At 44.3% G+C, this 25650-nt stretch overlaps 1 protein-coding gene across 1 annotated transcript in view; it reads right to left on the reverse strand.

Annotated features, from left to right (window-relative positions):
• Window positions 1-25650, reverse strand: part of LOC106579720 (nuclear receptor coactivator 2) — a 196675-nt gene that overhangs the window by 95392 nt on the left and 75633 nt on the right. The window contains exons 2-3 of the mRNA XM_082965545.1: window positions 16301-16411; window positions 12825-12997 (exon numbers count right to left, since the gene is read on the reverse strand). Of these exons, the coding sequence (XP_082821671.1) occupies window positions 12825-12997; window positions 16301-16392 (265 nt within the window). The 5' untranslated portion in view covers window positions 16393-16411. The remainder of the gene's footprint in view (window positions 1-12824; window positions 12998-16300; window positions 16412-25650) is intronic.

Here is a 25650-nt window from a genome sequence, read left to right on the forward strand (position 1 = left end):
CTACACCTGTTGTATTCAGCATTTCACTGTGAGGTCTACTACACCTGTTGTATTCAGCATTTCACTGAGGTCTACTACACCTGCTGTATTCAGCATTTCACTGTAAGGTCTACACCTATTGTATTCAGCATTTCACTGTGAGGTCTACACCTGTTGTATTCAGCATTTCACTGTAAGGTCTACTACACCTGTTGTATTCAGCATTTCACTGTAAGGTCTACTACACCTGTTGTATTCAGTATTTCACTGTAAGGTCTACACCTGTTGTATTCGGCGTATGTGACTAATATAATTTGATTTGTTAGTGAGCATTTGTCTTTTGTCAAGATAATCCATCCACCTGAGAGGTGTGGCATATCAAGAAGTTGATTAAACATCATGATCATTACACAGGTGCAACTTGTGCTGGGGACAATAAAAGGCCACTCTAAAATGTGCAGTTTTGTCACACAACACAATGTCACAAGATGTCTCAAGTTTTGAGGGAGCGTACAATTGGCATGCTGACTGCAGGAATGTACCACCAGAGTTGTTGCTATTGAAGTTTCTCTACCATAAGCCGCCTCAACGTGGTTTTAGAGAACTTGGCAGTTCGTCCAACCGGCCTCACAACCGCAGACCACGTGCATGGCCATGTGTATGGCGTCGTGTGGGCGAGCGGTTTGCTGATGTCAACGTTGTGAACAGAGGCGCCCCATGGTGGAGGTGGGGTTATGGTTTGGGCAATGACAAATTGAATGCACAGAAATACCATGAGAAGATTGTGAGGTCCATTGTGAGGTCCATTGTGAGGCCCATTGTGAGGCCCATTGTGAGGCCCACTGTGAGACCCACTGTGAGGCCCACTGTGAGGCCCACTGTGAGGACCATTGTGAGGCCCATTGTGAGACCCTTGTGAGGCCCACTGTGAGGCCCATTGTGAGGCCCATTGTGAGGCCCACTGTGAGGCCCATTGTGAGGCCCATTGTGAGGCCCATTGTGAGGCCCATTGTGAGACCCATTGTGAGGCCCATTGTGAGGCCCATTGTGAGGCCCATTGTGAGGCCCATTGTGAGACCCATTGTGAGGCCCATTGTGAGGCCCACTGTGAGGCCCATTGTGAGGCCCATTGTGAGGGCCATTTGTTATGGTATCTGTGACCAACAGATTAATATCTGTATTCCCAGTCATATGAAATCCATAGATTAGAACCTAATGAATTTGATTCAATTGACTGATTTCCTTATATGAACTGTAACTCAGTACAATAAATGTAATTGTTGCATGTTGCCATTATACTGTTCAGTATAATATTCTTTACATGAATTACATTATTCCTTTAAGCAAATAGATTTTTAACTTACATGGACCGAACCATAAAAATACAACAAAGGGTTTGTCCCAAATGGCCCCCTACTCCCTATGTAGTGCACTACTTCCCTATGGAGCCTGGTCAAAAGTAATGCACTATATAAGGAATAGGGTGTCATTTGGAAACAAACACAATTTCCAGACTAACAGTCCTGCCCACACAATGGACTAACCTTCCGTTAGGGTCCAGGTACTGAACTAACCTTCCAGTTTCTGGACTAACCTTCTGTTAGGGTCCAGGTACTGAACTAACCTTCCAGGTACTGAACTAACCTTCTGTTAGGGTCCAGGTACTGAACTAACCTTCTGTTAGGGTCCAGGTACTGAACTTACCTTCCGTTAGGGTCCAGGTACTGAACTAACCTTCCAGGTTCTGGACTAACCTTCCGTTAGGGTCCAGGTACTGAACTAACCTTCCAGGTTCTGGACGAACCTTCCGTTAGGGTCCAGCTACTGGACTAACCTTCCAGGTTCTGAACTAACCTTCCAGGTTCTGGACGAACCTTCCAGGTTCTGGACGAACCTTCCGTTAGGGTCCAGGTACTGAACTAACCTTCCAGGTTCTGGACTAACCTTCTGTTAGGGTCCAGGTACTGAACTAACCTTCTGTTAGGGTCCAGGTACTGAACTTACCTTCCAGGTTCTGGACAACCCTTCCGTTAGGGTCCAGGTACTGAACTAACCTTCTGTTAGGGTCCAGGTACTGAACTAACCTTCCAGGTTCTGGACTAACCTTCTGTTAGGGTCCAGGTACTGAACTAACCTTCCAGGTTCTGGACTAACCTTCTGTTAGGGTCCAGGTACTGAACTAACCTTCCAGGTTCTGGACTAATCTTCTGTTAGGGTCCAGGTACTGAACTAACCTTCCAGGTTCTGAACTAACCTTCTGTTAGGGTCCAGGTACTGAACTAACCTTCCAGGTTCTGGACTAACCTTCTGTTAGGGTCCAGGTACTGAACTAACCTTCCAGGTTCTGGACTAACCTTCTGTTAGGGTCCAGGTACTGAACTAACCTTCCAGGTTCTGGACTAACCTTCTGTTAGGGTCCAGGTACTGAACTAACCTTCTGTTAGGGTCCAGGTACTGAACTAACCTTCCAGGTTCTGGACTAACCTTCCGTTAGGGTCCAGGTACTGAACTAACCTTCTGTTAGAGTCCAGGTACTGAACTAACCTTCCAGGTTCTGGACTAACCTTCTGTTAGGGTCCAGGTACTGAAACAACCTTCCAGGTACTGAACTAACCTTCCGTTAGGGTCCAGGTACTGACCTAACCTTCCGTTAGGGTCCAGGTACTGAACTAACCTTCCAGGTTCTGGACTAACCTTCTGTTAGGGTCCAGCTACTGGACTAACCTTCTGTTATGGTCCAGGTACTGAACTAACCTTCCAGGTTCTGAAAAACCATGAAGGATTAGAACAAGTAGGGTGACAAGGACATCAACTCTGTTTAAAGAAAATAACGTCCATATAAAACTGTTTAGCATAGCTCCACTACCGCTACAACCACTACAACTGCAACTGCTGCTACCACCGCTGCTACCACTACAACCGCTGCTACAACCTACGCTACTACTACTACTACTACTACTACTTCAACCGCTGCTACAACTACTACTACTACCGCTACTACTACTACTACTACTACTGCTACTACTACTACTACTACTACTACTACTACTTCAACCGCTGCCCCTACACACTACTACTACTACTACTTCAACCGCTGCTACAACTACTACTACAACCGCTGCTACGACTACTGCTACAACCGCTGCTACAACTACTACTACTCACCCCTACTACTACTCTCAACCGCTGCTACAACTACTACTACTACTACTACTACTACTTCAACCGCTGCTACGACTACTGCTACAACCGCTGCTACACACTACTACTAGCTACTACTACTACTTCAACCGCTGCTACAACTACTACTACTACCGCTACTACTACTACTGCTCAACCGCTGCTACGACTACTGCTACAACCGCTGCTACAACTACGCTACTACCGCGCTACTACTACTCTCAACCGCTGCTACAACTACTGCTACAACCGCTGCTACGACTACTACAACCGCTGCTACTACTACAACCGCTGCTACGACTACTACTACAACCGCTGCTACAACTACTGCTACAACCGCTGCTACGACTACTGCTACAACCGCTGCTACAACTACTGCTACAACCGCTGCTACGACTACTGCTACAACCGCTGCTACAACTACTGCTACAACCGCTGCTACAACTACTACTACAACCGCTGCTCACTACCTACAACCGCTGCTACAACTACTACTACAACCGCTGCTACTACTACAACCGCTGCTACGACTACTACTACAACCGCTGCTACGACTACTACTACAACTGCTGCTACCACCGCTGCTACAACTACAACTTAGAATGGCGCCGGAGGAGATGGCCGTCGTTTTACGGTCTCCTAACCAATTGTGCTATTATGTGGGGGTTTTTTCGCGATATTTGTAACTTATTTTGTACATAAAGTTTCTGCAACCGTATCTTACGGCAGAAAAGACCTTCTAGATATCAGGACAGCGATCACTCACCTCGGATTAGACTAAACATTTTTTCAACAACAACAGCAGCAGCAGCAGGCAGGACTCACACGATATTCTCCAAACACCCCACAGGGCAGACATCCCAATTATTCGCAAAAAGAAGCGACGCAGAGGAAGAAGAGCGGGATGCCTCATCCGGACCCGAAGAAGGCAACTAGGAAAGCTGCCGTTACCGTCAATATTACTTGCCAACGTGCAATCATTGGACAATAAACTAGACGAGGTACGATCACGAATATCCTACCAACAGGACATTAAAAACTGTAATATCCTATGTTTCACGGCATCGTGGCTGAATGACGACATGGATATTCAGCTAGCGGGATACACGCTGCACCGGCAGGATAGAACAGCACACTCCGGTAGGACGAGGGGGGGGGGGGGGGGCGGTCTGTGCATATTTGTAAACAACAGCTGGTGCACGAAACCTCAGGAAGTCTCTAGATTTTGCTCTCCTGAAGTAGAGTATATTGTGATAAATTGCAGGCCACACTACTTGCCTAGAGAGTTCTCAGCTATACTTTTCGTGGCTGTTTATTTACCACCACAGTCAGATGCTGGCACTAAGACCGCACTCAGCCAGCTGTATAAGGAAATAAGCAAACAGGAAACCACTCACCCAGAGGCGGCGCTCCTAGTGGCCGGAGACTTCAATGCAGGGAAACTTAAATCAGTTCTACCAAATCTCTATCAACATGTTAAATGTGCAAGGGAAAAGAATTCTAGATCACCTGTACTCCACACACAGAGACGCGTACAAAGCTCTCCCTCGCCCTCCATTTGCTAAATCCGATCACAACTCTATCCTCCTGATTCCTGCTTACAAGCAAAAATGAAAGCAGGAAGCACCAGTGACTCAGTGACTCAGATGCAGGAAGCAGAGATGAAGCAGATGCTAAACTACAGGACTGTTTTGCCATCACAGACTGGAACATGTTCCGGGATTCTTCCGATGACATTGAGGAATACACCACATCAGTCACTGGCTTTATCAATAAGTGCATTGAGGTGATCGTCCCCACAGTGACTGTACGTACATACCCCAAACAGATGCCATGGATTACAGGCAACATCCGCACTGAGTTAAAAGGGTAGAGCTTCCACTTTCAAGGAGTGGGACTCTAACCCGGAAGCTTATAAGAAATTCCGCTATGCCTACCGACGAACCATCAAACAGCAAAGCGTCAATACAGGACTAATTGAGTCGTACAACACCGTCTCCGAAACTCGTCAGATGTGGCAGGGCTTAAAAACTATTTGACTACAAAGGGAAGCACAGCCGAGAGTTGCCCAGTGACACGAGCCCACCAGACGAGCTAAATTACTTATTTGCTCGCTTCGAGGCAAGCAACACTGAAAAATGCATGAGAGCATCAGCTGTTCCGGACGACTGCGTGATCACGCTCTCGTAGCTGATGTGAGAAAGACCTTTAACAGGTCAACATTCACAAGGCCGCAGGGCCAGACAGATTACCAGGATGTGTACTCTTAGCATGCGCTGACCAACTGGCAAGTGTCTTCATTGACATTTCCAACCTCTCCCTGACAGAGTCTGTAATACCAACATGTTTTTTAGCAGACCACCATAGTGCCTGTGCTCAAGAACACAAAGGTAACCTGCCTAAATGACTACAGACCCGTATCACTCACGTCTGTAGCCATGAAGTGCTTTGAGAGGCTGGTCATGGCTCATATCAACACCATTACCCCAGAAACCCTAGATCCACTCCAATTTGCATACCGCCCCAACACATCCACAGATGATGCCATCTCTATTGCACTCCACACTGCCCTTTCAAACCTGGATAAAAGAAACACCTATGTGAGAATGCTATTCATTGACTACAGCTCAGCGTTCAACACCATAGCGCCCTCAAAGCTCATCAATAAAGCTAAGGACCCTGGGACTAAACACCTCCCTCTGCAACTGGATCCTGGACTTCCTGACGGGCCGCCCCCAGGTGGTAAGGGTAGGTAACAACACATCCGCCACGCTGATCCTCAACACGGGGGCCCCTCAGGGGTGCGTGCTCAGTCCCCTCCTGTACTCCCTGTTCACTAATGACTGCACGGGAAGGCACGACTCCAACACCATCATTAAGTTTGCCGATGACACAACAGTAGTAGGCCTGATCACCGACAATGATGAGACAGCCTATAGGGAGGAGGTCAGAGACCTGGCCGTGTGGTGCCAGGACAACAACCTCTCCCTCAACGTGATCAAGACAAAAGAGATGATTGTGGACTACAAGAAAAGGTGTACCGAGCTCGCCCCCGTTCTCATCGACGGGGCTGTAGTGGAGCAGGTTGAGAGCTTCAAGTTCCTTGGTGTCCACATCACCAACAAACTACCATGGTCCAAGCGCAGCAAGACAGTCTTGAAGAGGGCACAAGAAAATCTATTCCCCCTCAGGAGACTGAAAAGATTTGGCATGGGTCCTCAGATCCTCAAAAAGTTATACAGCTGCACCATCAAGAGCATCCTGACTGGTTGCATCACCGCCTGGTATGGCAACGGCTCGGCCTCCGACTGCAAGGCACTACAGAGGGTAGTGTGAACGGCCCAGTACATCACTGGGGCCAAGCTTCCTGCCATCCAGGTCCTCTATACCAGGCGGTGTCAGGTGAAGGCCCTATAAATGGTTAAAGACTCCAGCCACCCTAGTCATAGACTGTTCTCTCTGCTACTGCACGGTGCCCCCGCACATTGACTCTGTACCGTAACCCCCTGTATATTGTCTCGCTATTGTTATTTTAGTGCTGCTCTTAACTACTTGTTACTTTTATTTCTATCTATTTTTTACTTAACCAACAATGCAGTTTTAAGAAAAATACATGTTAAGGGCGGCCTCCTGTAAGGCTCGCGGATCGCATTTCACGTGGTCGCACACGGTCTACAGCTGTTGTATTCAGCATTTCACTGTAAGGTTTTATTCAGCATGTCACTGTAAAGTCTACAGCTGTTGTATTCGACGCATGTGACAAATACAATTTGATTTGAATTGACCGATGGGTAAAGCACTTTGTGACAACTGCCGATGTAAAAAAAAGTGCTTTAGAAAAACACATTTGATTGATTGATGTGAGATGGTAGGCAGGTCATGTCCCATTACATAACCAGGGGTCTGTGAGTCACGAAACACCCATGATGAGTCAGCTAGCTACACTTTACCGTCTGACTCAGAGACTATGACTCAGAGACTCTGTGGACTACTATATTCAGCCAGTCACCTCCCACCTTGTATAAGGCTAAAAATTCCCCCCCCCCCCACACACACACACACACACACACACACACACACACACACACACACACGATTTCAATTGACTGATAACAGTAGAGGGCCTAGAGAAAACTACTAGCTCCGTGCTTTACATTTTTCATTTTAGTCATTTAGCAGACGCTCTTATCCAGAGCGACTTACAGTAGTGAATGCATACATTTCATAAATATTTTTCCCCCTCCGTACTGGTCCCCCCCGTGGGAATCGAACCCACAACCCTGGCGTTGCAAACACCATGCTCTACCAACTGAGCTACATGGGACTACGTGATAACTACGATAACTAAGAATCCATTTCCCTGTGAGCTATGGGGCCAGGTATCTGAGAAACTGTAGCCTTGAGTGAAGACCTAGATATAGAGATATAGATATAGAGATATAGAACAACATTGTTAAAGTTAGAAACATAATTCCTCCTCCTCTTCAAACCTCAATATGTTATTTAATCCCCAAGGTCGATGTCCGCATAATTAAAAAAAATGTAAAAAGTCAGTTTAAGCGAAATATATATTTTTTAGCCACGTCTCGATCCTGCTCTTTAATTACGTGTTACTTTTATCTCTTATTCTGTATGTTTTTGAAACTGTATTGTTGGTTAAGGGCTCGTAAGTAGGCATTTACTACACCTGTTGTATTCAGCATTTCACTGTAAGGTCTACTACACCTGTTGTATTCAGCATTTCACTGTGAGGTCTACTACACCTGTTGTATTCAGCATTTCACTGTAAGGTCTACTACACCTGTTGTATTCAGCATTTCACTGTGAGGTCTACTACACCTGTTGTATTCAGCATTTCACTGTGAGGTCTACTACACCTGTTGTATTCAGCATTTCACTGTAAGGTCTACTACACCTGTTGTATTCAGCATTTCACTGTAAGGTCTACTACACCTGTTGTATTCAGCATTTCACTGTGAGGTCTACTACACCTGTTGTATTCAGCATTTCACTGTAAGGTCTACTACACCTGTTGTATTCAGCATTTCACTGTGAGGTCTACTACACCTGTTGTATTCAGCATTTCACTGTAAGGTCTACTACACCTGTTGTATTCAGCATTTCACTGTGAGGTCTACTACACCTGTTGTATTCAGCATTTCACTGTGAGGTCTACTACACCTGTTGTATTCAGCATTTCACTGTAAGGTCTACTACACCTGTTGTATTCAGCATTTCACTGTGAGGTCTACTACACCTGTTGTATTCAGCATTTCACTGTGAGGTCTACTACACCTGTTGTATTCAGCATTTCACTGTGAGGTCTACTACACCTGTTGTATTCAGCATTTCACTGTGAGGTCTACTACACCTGTTGTATTCAGCATTTCACTGTGAGGTCTACTACACCTGTTGTATTCAGCATTTCACTGTAAGGTCTACTACACCTGTTGTATTCAGCATTTCACTGTGAGGTCTACTACACCTGTTGTATTCAGCATTTCACTGTGAGGTCTACTACACCTGTTGTATTCAGCATTTCACTGTGAGGTCTACTACACCTGTTGTATTCAGCATTTCACTGTGAGGTCTACTACACCTGTTGTATTCAGCATTTCACTGTGAGGTCTACTACACCTGTTGTATTCAGCATTTCACTGTAAGGTCTACTACACCTGTTGTATTCAGCATTTCACTGAGGTCTACTACACCTGTTGTATTCAGCATTTCACTGTGAGGTCTACTACACCTGTTGTATTCAGCATTTCACTGTGAGGTCTACTACACCTGTTGTATTCAGCATTTCACTGTAAGGTCTACTACACCTGTTGTATTCAGCATTTCACTGTGAGGTCTACTACACCTGTTGTATTCAGCATTTCACTGTGAGGTCTACTACACCTGTTGTATTCAGCATTTCACTGTGAGGTCTACTACACCTGTTGTATTCAGCATTTCACTGTAAGGTCTACTACACCTGCTGTATTCAGCATTTCACTGTGAGGTCTACTACACCTGTTGTATTCAGCATTTCACTGTAAGGTCTACTACACCTGTTGTATTCAGCATTTCACTGTAAGGTCTACTACACCTGTTGTATTCAGCATTTCACAGTAAGGTCTACTACACCTGTTGTATTCAGCATTTCACAGTAAGGTCTACATCTGTTGTATTCGGCGCATGTGACTAAGTCATTTATAAAAAAAAAAAATCAGAACTTGTATTTTGACTCAAAGTGATCTTGACCACTTTTCTAAAGTTTTCTGTTAACACTATCAACGTTTCGCTTTACTGTGGCAAATGTCATCGAATCAATGCAATATCAGCCACTTTTAATGCAACATACCGTAACAAAAACTATACAAGACATTTTGTAGAAGGCAGAACGCATCACAGTAGGATTCTATTGCATTGACACGCATGACTCAGCCAATACTCTACACAGACCAGGGAGGCATAACCAATCAGAGCTGCAGTAGGCCTATATACAAATAGACCATTGCCATATATGGATGTGTTCCATTAACTTTGAACTGGACTGTGTGTACAGCATGAGCGGTCGTGTGTAGATGAGCTTGTTTTGAGATCAAAGCGAGAGCTGCATGTAGCCACGTGTGCACATTTTGTTCATATCCTAGTTAGTGAGTTATTAGCCCAGTTATAGATCATTTGTAGTCAACAATAGGGGAGTGATTGCTTCCTAGAAGAACACAAAACATACATTTTTAGACATTTTATTTTTGTAGTAGTTTCTTGTATCTAAAACACACTAAAACATTTTCAGTCACCTCCTGGTCTGAAGCAGAAGTGGATAAACAGGTTAATGTCAAGCTCTGTGTGATTTTTTTTTTCTCCCAAAGTCTCATGGAATGTAGCCTATATTGAACACCACACATTGGCTGCTACTGTAGGCTGAATGATAGAACAGCTATTTCCATGATAAAATATTACGGGAAGCATTTTTCTCCATTGTTTTTTTGGTGGTAGGCCTACATTATGATCAAATAGCCACAGTAGCCTTCTTGGCATCTTTTAAAACTAACTTAAAGTGGGTACAGCCTCAGGTGTTCACAGTAAACACGTGGGGGGAAGTTGCACAGAATTTTCTGAATGTTGAAGTTTGTGATCAGCAGACCCTTAAATATGCTCAGTGCTGAAAACAATTTTCGGGTACATTGCTCACAAACACATGCAGTACCAGTCAGTTGTTTTGCTCTAAGGTCCCCCGGTACCAGGTGAGAAAAGTTATGGAAGTAGATAAGGAGATTGTTCAGTGCCAAAAATAAAGGTAAAATACATGTTCATTTTATTTTATAAACACAAGTTCCTAAACTTTCTTATATATCTCTCAGATTTGGGACAGAGACTTCAAAACAAACTTCCTTTAGATTTTTTTGTCGGACTATCTGTTGTTCCATGTAGTGAATCTGTTATACAAATGTGTTTCTATGGGCTAATAGCAGTAATCTGTTATTCAATGTGTTTCTATGGGCTAATAGCAGTAATCTGTTATACAAATGTGTTTCTATGGGCTAATAGCAGTAATCTGTTATTCAATGTGTTTCTATGAGCTAATAGCAGTAATCTGTTATTCAATGTGTTTCTATTGGCTAATAGCAGTAATCTGTTATTCAATGTGTTTCTATGGGCTAATAGCAGTAATCTGTTATTCAATGTGTTTCTATGGCTAATAGCAGTAATCTGTTATTCAATGTGTTTCTATGGGCTAATAGCAGTAATCTGTTATTCAATGTGTTTCTATGAGCTAATAGCAGTAATCTGTTATTCAATGTGTTTCTATTGGCTAATAGCAGTAATCTGTTATTCAATGTGTTTCTATGGGCTAATAGCAGTAATCTGTTATTCAATGTGTTTCTATGGGCTAATAGCAGTAATCTGTTATTCAATGTGTTTCTATTGGCTAATAGCAGTAATCTGTTATTCAATGTGTTTCTATGGCTAATAGCAGTAATCTGTTATTCAATGTGTTTCTATGGGCTAATAGCAGTAATCTGTTATTCAATGTGTTTCTATGAGCTAATAGCAGTAATCTGTTATTCAATGTGTTTCTATGGGCTAATAGCAGTAATCTGTTATTCAATGTGTTTCTATGGGCTAATAGCAGTAATCTGTTATTCAATGTGTTTCTATGGGTTAATAGCAGTAATCTGTTATTCAATGTGTTTCTATGGGCTAATAGCAGTAATCTGTTATTCAATATGTTTCTATGGGCTAATAGCAGTAATCTGTTATTCAATGTGTTTCTATGGGCTAATATCAGTAATCTGTTATTCAATGTGTTTCTATGGGCTAATAGCAGTAATCTGTTATTCAATGTGTTTCTATGGGCTAATAGCAGTAATCTGTTATTCAATGTGTTTCTATGAGCTAATAGCAGTAATCTGTTATTCAATGTGTTTCTATGGGCTAATAATAATTTTCAATAACCAAAAAATATTGTATTTTCAGCAGTTTGAAGCTGGTGTACAAAACCTAAAGTAAAAGAAGAAAAAAAAATTAATAATTGTAAGAACGAGAAAGCATAGAAATAGTGCACATAGAACAGATATACCTCTTTGAAAAAGACTTACTTTCAATGAGAAAGAAATTAGATATAGATCCGTCAATGTGAATTTACCCCAAAAAGTTATATATCGCAGCTTTAAAAACAAAATGGGGGCACTGATCTGTATTTCATTTACAGGTAACTGCCAAAATAAAGGAAACGCCACCATATAATGTCTTTAATAGGGCATTGGGCCTCCACTAGTCAGAACAGCTTCAATGGACCTTGTCATAGATTCTAAGTGTCTGGATCTCTACTGGAGGGATGTGACACCATTTCTTCCGGGACAAATTCCATCATTTTGGTGTTTTGTTGACGGTGGTGGAAAACGCTGTCTCAGCTGCTCCAGAATCTCCCGTAAGTGTTCAATTGGGTTGAGATCTGATGACTGAAACGGCTATGGTTTACATCGTTTTCATACACATCAAACCTTTCAGGTGACCACTCGTGCACCTGTGGATGGGGTAAATTGTCATCCTATAGGGGCATAGCCATGGTAGCCAAAATAATGGCCTGCCCAGCATTTTTATACAGGACCCTGAGCATGATGGGATGTTAATTGCTTAACTAACTCAGGAACCACACCTGTGTGGAAGCACCTGCTTTCAATATACTTTGTATCCCTCATTTACTCAAGTGTTTCCTTTATTCTGACAGTTACCTGTAAGTGTCAGGTTGGCTGAATTTACAAAGGCTGTCCAATTCTGTTTTTATTTTGCCAATAATCAAAATCTTTTGAACAATATGATCAGATATTTTGCCAATAACTGTGCGAAAGATTAGAATTGGGCAGCCTGTGTAAACAGTCTTCCCTGTGGCTCAGTTGGTAGAGCGTGGTGTTTGCAACACCAGGGTTTGTGGGTTCGATTCCCACGGGGGGGCCAGTAAAAAAAATAAAAATAAAATAATAATAATAATAAAATAAATAAAAAAATATATAAAAATGTATGAAATGTATGCATTCACTACTGTAAGTCGCTCTGGATAAGAGCGTCTGCTAAATGACTAAAATGTAAACATTAACGCAGCCTTTGGGTACTCTGACAGACAGTACTCACGCCGTCCATGCAAAATAGATCAATAAAGCAAGAATTTGTACCTTGCTCCTTGATCTGTCGTATCTGTTTGACAGTCTCCTTGAGGATAGCACATTTGTCAGGCTTGACGTTGAAGTTATCGATGTCGTTGAAGTTAGCGAATATCAGCTCGGCCAGCTCCTCGATGTACTTGTTCTCATGCTCGCGGTTTCTCATCTCATTGCTTCGTTTGAGGCTGAGGAGACAAGGGGGGTAAAGAGAAGGCCAGGGTGAGACGTACAGTTGAAGTCAGAAGTTTACATACACTTAGGTTGGAGTCATTAAAACTCGTTTTTCAACCACTCCACAAATTTCTTGTTAACTAACTATAGTTTTGGCAAGTCGGTTAGGACGTCTACTTTGTGCATGACAACTAATTTTCCAAGAATTGTTTACAGACAGATTATTTCCTTTATAATTCACTGTATCACAATTCCAGTCGGTCAGAAGTTTACATATACACTAAGTTGTCTGTGCCTTTAAACAGCTTGGAAAAAAGGGGGAGGCTTGCAAGCCGAAGAACACCATCCCAACCGTGAAGCACGGGGGTGGCAGCATCATGTTGTGGGGGTGCTTTGCTGCAGGAAGGACTGGTGCACTTCACAAAATAGATGGCATCATGAGGTAGGAAAATGATGTGGATATATTGAAGCAACATCTCAAGACATCAGTCAGGAAGTTAAAGTTTGGTCGTAAATAGGTCTTCCAAATGGACAATGACCCCAAGCATACTTCCAAAGTTGTGGCAAAATGGCTTAAGGACAACAAAGTCAAGGTATTGGAGTAGCCATCACAAAGCCCTGACCTCAATCCCACAGGCCTACAAACCTGACTCAGTTACACCAGCTCTTTCAGGAGGAATGGGCCAAAATTCACCCAGCTTATTGTGGGAAGCTTGTGGAAGGCTACCCGAAACGTTTGACCCAAGTTAAATCATTTAAAGGCAATGCTACCAAATACTATGAGTGTATGTAAACTTCTGACCCACTGGGAATGTGATGAAAGAAATAAAAGCTGAAATAAATCATTCTCTCTACTATTATTCTGACATTTCACATTCTTAAAATAAAGTGGTGATCCTAACTGACTTAAAACTGGAAATTTTTACTAGGATTAAATGTCAGGAAATGTGAAAAACTGAGTTTAAATGTATTTGGCGAAGGTGTATGTAAACGTCCGACTTCAACTGTATAATATAACTAGTTGATATTACAGATGGTGTTCCATGATATAATATAACCAGTTGATAGTAGAGTTTTAAAATGGCACTTGTTTTTGTATTGGCTGAGTGTACAAAACATTAGGAACACCTGCTCTTTCCATGACATAGACTGACCAGGTGAATCCAGGTGACATGGACATCTAGCCAACTTGACACAACAGTAGGAATCACTGGAGGCAGCATCTGTGGAACACCCCATTTACACCGAGTGTACAAAACAGTAAGACACATCCCCTAATATTGAGTTGCACCCCCCTTTTGACCTCAGAACCAAATTAATTTGTCAGGGCATGGCCTTTACAATGTGTCAAAAGCATTCCAGAGGTTGGCTGGAGGTCCTTTGAGTGGTGGAACCATTCATGATACACAGGGGGGAACTGTTGAGTGGTGGAACCATTCACGATACACAGGGGGGAAACTGTTGAGTGGTGGAACCATTCACGATACACAGGGGGAACTGTTGAGTGGTGGAACCATTCATGATACACAGGGGGGAACTGTTGAGTGGTGGAACCATTCATGATACACAGGGGGGAACTGTTGAGTGGTGGAACCATTCATGATACACAGGGGGGAACTGTTGAGTGGTGGAACCATTCACGATACACAGGGGGGAAACTGTTGAGTGGTGGAACCATTCATGATACACAGGGGGGAACTGTTGAGTGGTGGAACCATTCATGATACACAGGGGGGAACTGTTGAGTGGTGGAACCATTCATGATACACAGGGGGGAACTGTTGAGTGGTGGAACCATTCATGATACACAGGGGGAACTGTTGAGTGGTGGAACCATTCATGATACACAGGAAACTGTTGAGTGTGAAAAACCCAGCAGAGTTGCCGTTCTTGACACAAACCAGTGCGCCTGGTACCTAGAATACCCTGTTCAAATGGGGCTCCCAAGTGGCACGTCGGTCTAAGGCACTGCATCTTAGTGCAAGAGGCGTCACTACAGACCCTGGTTTGATTCCAGGCTGTATCACAACCGGTCGTGATTGGGAGTCCCATAGGGCGGCGCACAATTGTCCCAGTGTCATCCGGGCCGTCATTGTAAATAAGAACTTGTTCTTAACCCGACTTGCCTAGTTAAATACATTTAAAAAATGTCCTTAAATACCCTCTGAATGGAACACAATCTATGTCTGAAGGCTTAGAAATCCTTCTTCATCCTGTCTCCTTCCCTTCATTTACACTGATTGAAGTGGATTTAACAAGTGACATCAATAAGGGATCATAGCTTTCACCTGGATTCACCTGGTCAGTCTATGTCATGGAAAGAGCAGGTGTTCTTAATGTTTTGTACACTCAGTGTAAATATAGGTCTCTTTTTCTTCGGCAAAAAGTTATAAATCAAACAACCAACGTTTGAAAGGCAAGATAGGGGACAGGTGTCCTACCTGAGTTACAACTAGAGGAGAACCATGGGGTTGGCATTAAGCCATAACTTCAGTTAAATAAGAGGTCTCTCTGACCTGGGTTCTAGTACCCTGTCCAGGGAACATCCATCAAGCTGCCTCACGCTACAGAAACGGGGCCATTCTGTCCTGACCAAAGCTACTTACTGACCTGGGTTAGGTTTTTCAGTAGTCTACAGTAAAGTTACAAAGTCACAGGAGCCCAGGGCTGGGCGAGATGGCCAAAATATATCACAGTATGTAAAAAAAAAAAAGGATGGTATTTTTAGTTTTTTTTAAATAATAAAAGTTGTACATTTGCTTTATGAGTAGTGAGTGATCCCAGGGTGCTTTATGAGTAGTGAGTGATCCCAGGGTGCAGTAGTGAGTGATACCAGGGTGTTTTATGAGTAGTGAGTGATCCCAGCGTGCTTTATGAGTAGTGAGTGATCTCAGGGTGCTTTATGGGTAGTGAGTGATCCCAGGGTGCTTTATGAGTAGTGAGTGATCCCAGGGTGCTTTATGGGTAGTGAGTGATCCCAGGGTGCTTTATGGGTAGTGAGTGATCCCAGGGTGCTTTATGGGTAGTGAGTGATCCCAGGGTGCTTTATGGGTGGTGAGTGATCCCAGGGTGCTTTATGGGTAGTGAGTGATCCCAGGGTGCTTTATGGGTAGTGAGTGATCCTAGCAACACATACATTCTAAGTGATTTCAATGAGTCTTTCTCCATTCTGATTTGTTTATACGGTTCAATTCAACCAAAACAGATTTCAGCACTTTTATCATTTCTTTCATATACCGCCCAGCCCTACAATAGCCTACTCTAAAGCCACAGTAAGACTAAAGTAGTTAGTGTGGTAGTAGTAAAGATGTGTGTACCTGGGACCCAGTAGGTCAGAGGAACATTCTTTGCGTTTCCGTGACTCGGCCCTGGCAGCAGGGTCCGAGAGGTTTTCACCGACGCCACTCATCCTCACTGCATATCAGCGTCTGTGGAGACAACACACAGAGAGAACAGTTATATAGACAACATAACAATCATCCACCTACCAGGAGTGGTTAGAGAAAGATCACACTAATGTACCAGCAGCTGTCAGAGAAAGACCACACTAATGTACCAGCAGCTGTCAGAGAAAGACCACACTAATGTACCAGCAGCTGTCAGAGAAAGACCACACTAATGTACCAGCAGCTGTCAGAGAAAGACCACACTAATGTACCAGCAGCTGTCAGAGAAAGACCACACTAATGCATAAAAAAGGTACTTAACCCAAAATGACACTCTTCCCCAAATCCCATCTCCAAGTGAACAAGGGTGGCTCATTCAGATGTTGGGCTGTCTGCCCTATTCAGGGGTGCACACACTAGAGGTCGACCGATTAATCGGCATGGCCGATTAATTAGGGCCGATTTCAAGTTTTCATAACTATCGGTAAATCGGCATTTTTGGACGCCGATTACAGTGCACTCCACGAGGAGACTGCGTGGCAGGCTGACTACCTGTTATGCAAGTGCAGCAACGAGCCAGGGTAAGTTGCTTGCTAGCATTAAACGTATCTTATAAAGAACAATCAATCTTAACATAATCAATAGTTAACTACATATGGGTGATGATGTTACTAGGTTAACTAGCTTGTCCGGCGTTGCATATAATCGATGCGGTTTCTGTTAATTTATCATTGAATCACAGCCTACTTCGCAAAACAGGTGATTTAACAAGCGCATTCGCGAAAAAAGCACTGTCGTTGCACCAATGTGTACCTAACCATAAACATCAATGCCTTTCTTAAAAGCAATACACAAGTATATATTTAAACCTGCACATTTAGTTAATATTGCCTGCTAACTTGAATTTATTTTAACTAGGGAAATTGTGTCACTTCTCTTGCGTTCTGTGCAAGCAGAGTCAGGGTATATGCAGCAGTTTGGGCCGCCTGCCTCGTTGCGAACTGTGTGAAGACTATTTCTTCCTAACAAAGACCGCAATTAATTTGCCAGAATTGTACATAATTATGACATAACATTGAAGGTTGTGCAATGTAACAGCAATATTTAGACTTACGGATGCCACCCGTTAGATAAAATACAGAACGGTTCCGTATTTCACTGAAAGAATAAACGTTTTTTTTTCAAAATGATAGTTTCCAGATTTGACCATATTAATGACCTAAGGCTCGTATTTCTGTGTTATTATATTATAATTAAGTTTATGATTTGATAGAGCAGTCTGACTGAGCGGTGTTAGGCAGCAGCAGGCTCGTAAGCATTCATTCAAACAGCACTTTCCTGCATTTGCCAGCAGCTCTTCACTGTGCTTCAAGCATTGCGCTGTTCATGACTTCAAGCCTATCAACTCCCGAGATTAGGCTGGCAATACTAAAGTACCTATAAGAACATACAATAGTCAAAGTCAAATGGTAAATGGTAAATGGTATAGCCAAATGACATAGAGAGAAATAGTCCTATAATAACTACAACCTAAAACTTCTTACCTGGGAATATTGAAGACTCATGTTAAAAGGAACCACCAGCTTTCATATGTTCTCATGTTCTGAGCAAGGAACTTAACTTTTACTTTCTTCTCCAACACTTAGTTTTTACATTATTTAAACCAAATTGAACAGGTTTCATTATTTATTTGAGACTAAATTTATTTTATTTATGTATTATATTAAGTTAAAATAAAAGTGTTCATTCAGTATTGTAATTGTCATCATTACAAAAGAAATTATAATAATAATTATAAATATATATATAAAAATAATAATAATTATAAATATATATATATATATATATAAATTAAAAAACGGTCGATTAATCGGTATCGGCCTTTTGTGGTCCTCCAATAGTCGGCATCGAAAAATCATAATCGGTCGACCTCTAGCACACACATTTGCACTACGTGCACGCCCGCAGGAACACAAACACACGCAGGAACACACACACACGCAGGAACACACACACACGCAGGAACACACACACACGCAGGAACACACACACACGCAGGAACACACACACACACAGAAGTGCCCCTATGCTGGTGGCATTGGTTGATCCGACACAAGAGGAACGAGCGAAAGTGGAGCGGAGATTCAATTATTTCCTTCAGATGGTGCTCTTCTCCCCAGAGAGACTGAAACGAGAGCACAGAGAGACAGAGAGAGAGAGATAAGCTTTGACGATGTACAGACTCAGTGAGCATAGCCTTGCTATTGAGAAAGGCCGCCGTAGACAGACCTGGCTCTCAAGAGAAGACAGGCTATGTGCACACTGCCATCAAAATGAGGTGGAAACTGAGCTACACTTCCTAACCTCCTGCCAAATGTATGACCATATTAGAGACTCATATTTCCCTCAGATTACACAGATCCAAAGATTCTTTTTTTAAAAACGATTTTGATAAACTCCCATATCTATTGGATGAAATATATTTATGTTTATTTATTTTCCCTTTTGTACCATTTGCACATAATATGACATTTGAAATATCTTGTGAGTGTAATGTTTAATTTGTATTGTTTATTTCACTTTCGTTTATTATCTAGTTTGGCAATATCAACATATGATATCAACCCATACCAATAAATCCCTTGAATTGACAGAGAGAGAGAGAGAAAACGATAGAGAAAACGAGAGAGAGAGGGCGACAGACAGACAGACAGACAGACAGACAGACAGACAGACAGACAGACAGACAGACAGACAGACAGACAGACAGACAGACAGACAGAGAGACAGACAGACAGACAGAGAGAGACAGAGAGGGACAGAGAGGGAGAGAGGGAGAGAGACAGACACACAGACTGCGAGAGACAGAGAGACAGAGAGGGAGAGAGAGACAGAGCTCCACACTCTCCCCAAAACTGTGTGCTCAGCTAAACACACTGACGGCCGACTGCTCCTCTACACTTCAGACAATCACAACATGACCATCTGTCTGTCCCCTCGACAACATGACCATCTGTCTGTCCCCTCGACAACATGACCATCTGTCTGTCCCCTCGACAACATGACCATCTGTCTGTCCCCTCGACAACATGACCATCTGTCTGTCCCCTCGACAACATGACCATCTGTCTGTCCCCTCGACAACATGACCATCTGTCTGTCCCCTCGACAACATGACCATCTGTCTGTCCCCTCGACAACATGACCATCTGTCTGTCCCCTCGACAACATGACCATCTGTCTGTCCCCTCGACAACATGACCATCTGTCTGTCCCCTCGACAACATGACCATCTGTCTGTCCCCTCGACAACATGACCATCTGTCTGTCCCCTCGACAACATGACCATCTGTCTGTCCCCTCGACAACATGACCATCTGTCTGTCCCCTCGACAACATGACCATCTGTCTGTCCCCTCGACAACATGACCATCTGTCTGTCCCCTCGACAACATGACCATCTGTCTGTCCCCTAGACAACATGACCATCTGTCTGTAACACTGTCCCCTCGACAACATGACCACCTGTCTGTAACACTGTCCCCTAGACAACATGACCATCTGTCTGTCCCCTCGACAACATGACCATCTGTCTGTCCCCTCGACAACATGACCATCTGTCTGTCCCCTCGACAACATGACCATCTGTCTGTCCCCTCGACAACATGACCATCTGTCTGTCCCCTCGACAACATGACCATCTGTCTGTCCCCTCGACAACATGACCATCTGTCTGTCCCCTCGACAACATGACCATCTGTCTGTCCCCTAGACAACATGACCATCTGTCTGTCCCCTCGACAACATGACCATCTGTCTGTCCCCTCGACAACATGACCATCTGTCTGTCCCCTCGACAACATGACCATCTGTCTGTCCCCTCGACAACATGACCATCTGTCTGTAACACTGTCCCCTAGACAACACGACCATCTGTCTGTAACACTGTCCCCTCGACAACATGACCATCTGTCTGTCCCCTAGACAACATGACCATCTGTCTGTCCCCTAGACAACATGACCATCTGTCTGTCCCCTACACAACATGACCATCTGTCTGTCCCCTAGACAACATGACCATCTGTCTGTCCCCTCGACAACATGACCATCTGTCTGTAACACTGTCCCCTAGACAACACGACCATCTGTCTGTAACACTGTCCCCTCGACAACATGACCATCTGTCTGTCCCCTCGACAACATGACCATCTGTCTGTCCCCTAGACAACATGACCATCTGTCTGTCCCCTACACAACATGACCATCTGTCTGTCCCCTACACAACATGACCATCTGTCTGTCCCCTACACAACATGACCATCTGTCTGTCCCCTAGACAACATGACCATCTGTCTGTCCCCTCGACAACATGACCATCTGTCTGTCCCCTCGACAACATGACCATCTGTCTGTCCCCTCGACAACATGACCATCTGTCTGTCCCCTCGACAACATGACCATCTGTCTGTCCCCTAGACAACATGACCATCTGTCTGTCCCCTAGACAACATGACCATCTGTCTGTCCCCTCGACAACATGACCATCTGTCTGTCCCCTGGACAACATGACCATCTGTCTGTAACACTGTCCCCTAGACAACATGACCATCTGTCTGTCCCCTAGACAACATGACCATCTGTCTGTCCCCTGGACAACATGACCATCTGTCTGTAACACTGTCCCCTAGACAACATGACCATCTGTCTGTCCCCTCGACAACATGACCATCTGTCTGTCCCCTAGACAACATGACCATCTGTCTGTCCCCTAGACAACATGACCATCTGTCTGTAACACTGTCCCCTCGACAACATGACCACCTGTCTGTAACACTGTCACCTAGACAACATGACCATCTGTCTGTCCCATCGACAACATGACCATCTGTCTGTCCCCTAGACAACATGACCATCTGTCTGTCCTCTAGACAACATGACCATCTGTCTGTCCCCTGGACAACATGACCATCTGTCTGTAACACTGTCCCCTAGACAACATGACCATCTGTCTGTAACACTGTCCCCTAGACAACATGACCATCTGTCTGTCCCCTAGACAACATGACCATCTGTCTGTCCCCTAGACAACATGACCATCTGTCTGTCCCCTCGACAACATGACCATCTGTCTGTCCCCTGGACAACATGACCATCTGTCTGTAACACTGTCCCCTAGACAACATGACCATCTGTCTGTCCCCTAGACAACATGACCATCTGTCTGTCCCCTAGACAACATGACCATCTGTCTGTCCCCTAGACAACATGACCATCTGTCTGTAACACTGTCCCCTCGACAACATGACCACCTGTCTGTAACACTGTCACCTAGACAACATGACCATCTGTCTGTCCCCTCGACAACATGACCATCTGTCTGTCCCCTAGACAACATGACCATCTGTCTGTCCCCTAGACAACATGACCATCTGTCTGTCCCCTGGACAACATGACCATCTGTCTGTAACACTGTCCCCTAGACAACATGACCATCTGTCTGTAACACTGTCCCCTAGACAACATGACCATCTGTCTGTAACACTGTCCCCTAGACAACATGACCATCTGTCTGTAACACTGTCCCCTAGACAACATGACCATCTGTCTGTCCCCTAGACAACATGACCATCTGTCTGTCCCCTAGACAACATGACCATCTGTCTGTCCCCTAGACAACATGACCATCTGTCTGTCCCCTAGACAACATGACCATCTGTCTGTAACACTGTCCCCTCGACAACATGACCATCTGTCTGTCCCCTCGACAACATGACCATCTGTCTGTCCCCTCGACAACATGACCATCTGTCTGTCCCCTCGACAACATGACCATCTGTCTGTCCAATCGACAACATGACCATCTGTCTGTCCCCTCGACAACATGACCATCTGTCTGTCCCCTCGACAACATGACCATCTGTCTGTCCCCTCGACAACATGACCATCTGTCTGTCCCCTCGACAACATGACCATCTGTCTGTCCCCTAGACAACATGACCATCTGTCTGTCCCCTAGACAACATGACCATCTGTCTGTAACACTGTCCCCTGGACAACATGACCATCTGTCTGTCCCCTGGACAACATGACCATCTGTCTGTCCCCTAGACAACATGACCATCTGTCTGTAACACTGTCCCCTGGACAACATGACCATCTGTCTGTCCCCTGGACAACATGACCATCTGTCTGTCCCCTAGACAACATGACCATCTGTCTGTAACACTGTCCCCTGGACAACATGACCATCTGTCTGTCCCCTCGACAACATGACCATCTGTCTGTAACACTGTCCCCTAGACAACATGACCATCTGTCTGTAACACTGTCCCCTCGACAACATGACCATCTCTCTGTCCCCTAGACAACATGACCATCTGTCTGTCCCCTGGACAACATGACCATCTGTCTGTAACACTGTCCCCTGGACAACATGACCATCTGTCTGTAACACTGTCCCCTGGACAACATGACCATCTGTCTGTAACACTGTCCCCTAGACAACATGACCATCTGTCTGTAACACTGTCCCCTGGACAACATGACCATCTGTCTGTCCCCTAGACAACATGACCATCTGTCTGTAACACTGTCCCCTAGACAACATGACCATCTGTCTGTAACACTGTCCCCTGGACAACATGACCATCTGTCTGTCCCCTCGACAACATGACCATCTGTCTGTAACACTGTCCCCTAGACAACATGACCATCTGTCTGTCCCCTAGACAACATGACCATCTGTCTGTAACACTGTCCCCTGGACAACATGACCATCTGTCTGTCCCCTAGACAACATGACCATCTGTCTGTAACACTGGCCCCTGGACAACATGACCATCTGTCTGTAACACTGTCCCCTGGACAACATGACCATCTGTCTGTCCCCTAGACAACATGACCATCTGTCTGTCCCCTAGACAACATGACCATCTGTCTGTAACACTGTCCCCTAGACAACATGACCAACTGTCAGTAACACTGTCCCCTGGACAACATGACCATCTGTCTGTCCCCTAGACAACATGACCATCTGTCTGTAACACTGTCCCCTAGACAACATGACCATCTGTCTGTAACACTGTCCCCTAGACAACATGACCATCTGTCTGTAACACTGTCCCCTAGACAACATGACCATCTGTCTGTAACACTGTCCCCTAGACAACATGACCATCTGTCTGTAACACTGTCCCCTAGACAACATGACCATCTGTCTGTCCCCTAGACAACATGACCATCTGTCTGTAACACTGTCCCCTAGACAACATGACCATCTGTCTGTAACACTGTCCCCTAGACAACATGACCATCTGTCTGTCCCCTAGGCAACATGACGAGCAACGGGTTAATTCATCTCCATCATCAGTTTTAACACACTCTCTCACACACACACACACTCTCTCACACACACCCCAGGGTTTCCGTTAGTTGACAATTGCCGGCTTTTGCCCCCCCCCCCCAAAAAAGAAAAGCCGGTAAATAAAACTGTTGCATAATTGTATGGAATTAAAATTGGCCTGTGTGGTCATCATGTATCACACTCGCTCAGCATAGAGTCTAATCTGAGAGGGATTTATCCAACACAACTATCACACTCGCTCAGCATAGAGTCTAATCTGAGAGAGATTTATCCAACACAACTATCACACTCGCTCAGCACAGAGTCTAATCTGAGAGGGATTTATCCAACACAACTATCACACTCGCTCAGCATAGAGTCTAATCTGAGAGGGATTTATCCAACACAACTATCACACTCGCTCAGCATACAGTCTAATCTGAGAGGGATTTATCCAACACAACTATCACACTCGCTCAGCACAGAGTCTAATCTGAGAGGGATTTATCCAACACAACTATCACACTCGCTCAGCACAGAGTCTAATCTGAGAGGGATTTATCCAACACAACTATCACACTCGCTCAGCACAGAGTCTAATCTGAGAGGGATTTATCCAACACAACTATCACACTCGCTCAGCACAGAGTCTAATCTGAGAGGGATTTATCCAACACAACTATCACACTCGCTCAGCACAGAGTCTAATCTGAGAGGGATTTATCCAACACAACTATCACACTCGCTCAGCACAGAGTCTAATCTGAGAGGGATTTATCCAACACAACTATCACACTCGCTCAGCATAGAGTCTAATCTGAGAGGGATTTATCCAACACAACTATCACACTCGCTCAGCATAGAGTCTAATCTGAGAGGGATTTATCCAACACAACTATCACACTCGCTCAGCATAGAGTCTAATCTGAGAGGGATTTATCCAACACAACTATCACACTCGCTCAGCATAGAGTCTAATCTGAGAGGGATTTATCCAACACAACTATCACACTCGCTCAGCATAGAGTCTAATCTGAGAGGGATTTATCCAACACAACTATCACACTCGCTCAGCATAGAGTCTAATCTGAGAGGGATTTATCCAACACAACTATCACACTCGCTCAGCATAGAGTCTAATCTGAGAGGGATTTATCCAACACAACTATCACACTCGCTCAGCACAGAGTCTAATCTGAGAGGGATTTATCCAACACAACTATCACACTCGCTCAGCACAGAGTCTAATCTGAGAGGGATTTATCCAACACAACTATCACACTCGCTCAGCATAGAGTCTAATCTGAGAGGGATTTATCCAACACAACTATCACACTCGCTCAGCATACAGTCTAATCTGAGAGGGATTTATCCAACACAACTATCACACTCGCTCAGCACAGAGTCTAATCTGAGAGGGATTTATCCAACACAACTATCACACTCGCTCAGCACAGAGTCTAATCTGAGAGGGATTTATCCAACACAACTATCACACTCGCTCAGCACAGAGTCTAATCTGAGAGGGATTTATCCAACACAACTATCACACTCGCTCAGCATAGAGTCTAATCTGAGAGGGATTTATCCAACACAACTATCACACTCGCTCAGCATAGAGTCTAATCTGAGAGGGATTTATCCAACACAACTATCACACTCGCTCAGCATACAGTCTAATCTGAGAGGGATTTATCCAACACAACTATCACACTCGCTCAGCATAGAGTCTAATCTGAGAGGGATTTATCCAACACAACTATCACACTCGCTCAGCATAGAGTCTAATCTGAGAGGGATTTATCCAACACAACTATCACACTCGCTCAGCATAGAGTCTAATCTGAGAGGGATTTATCCAACACAACTATCACACTCGCTCAGCACAGAGTCTAATCTGAGAGGGATTTATCCAACACAACTATCACACTCGCTCAGC

This window comes from Salmo salar, chromosome 19 (assembly GCF_965601325.2).
Source record: "Salmo salar chromosome 19, fSalSal1, whole genome shotgun sequence".
NCBI lineage: Eukaryota > Metazoa > Chordata > Actinopteri > Salmoniformes > Salmonidae > Salmo > Salmo salar.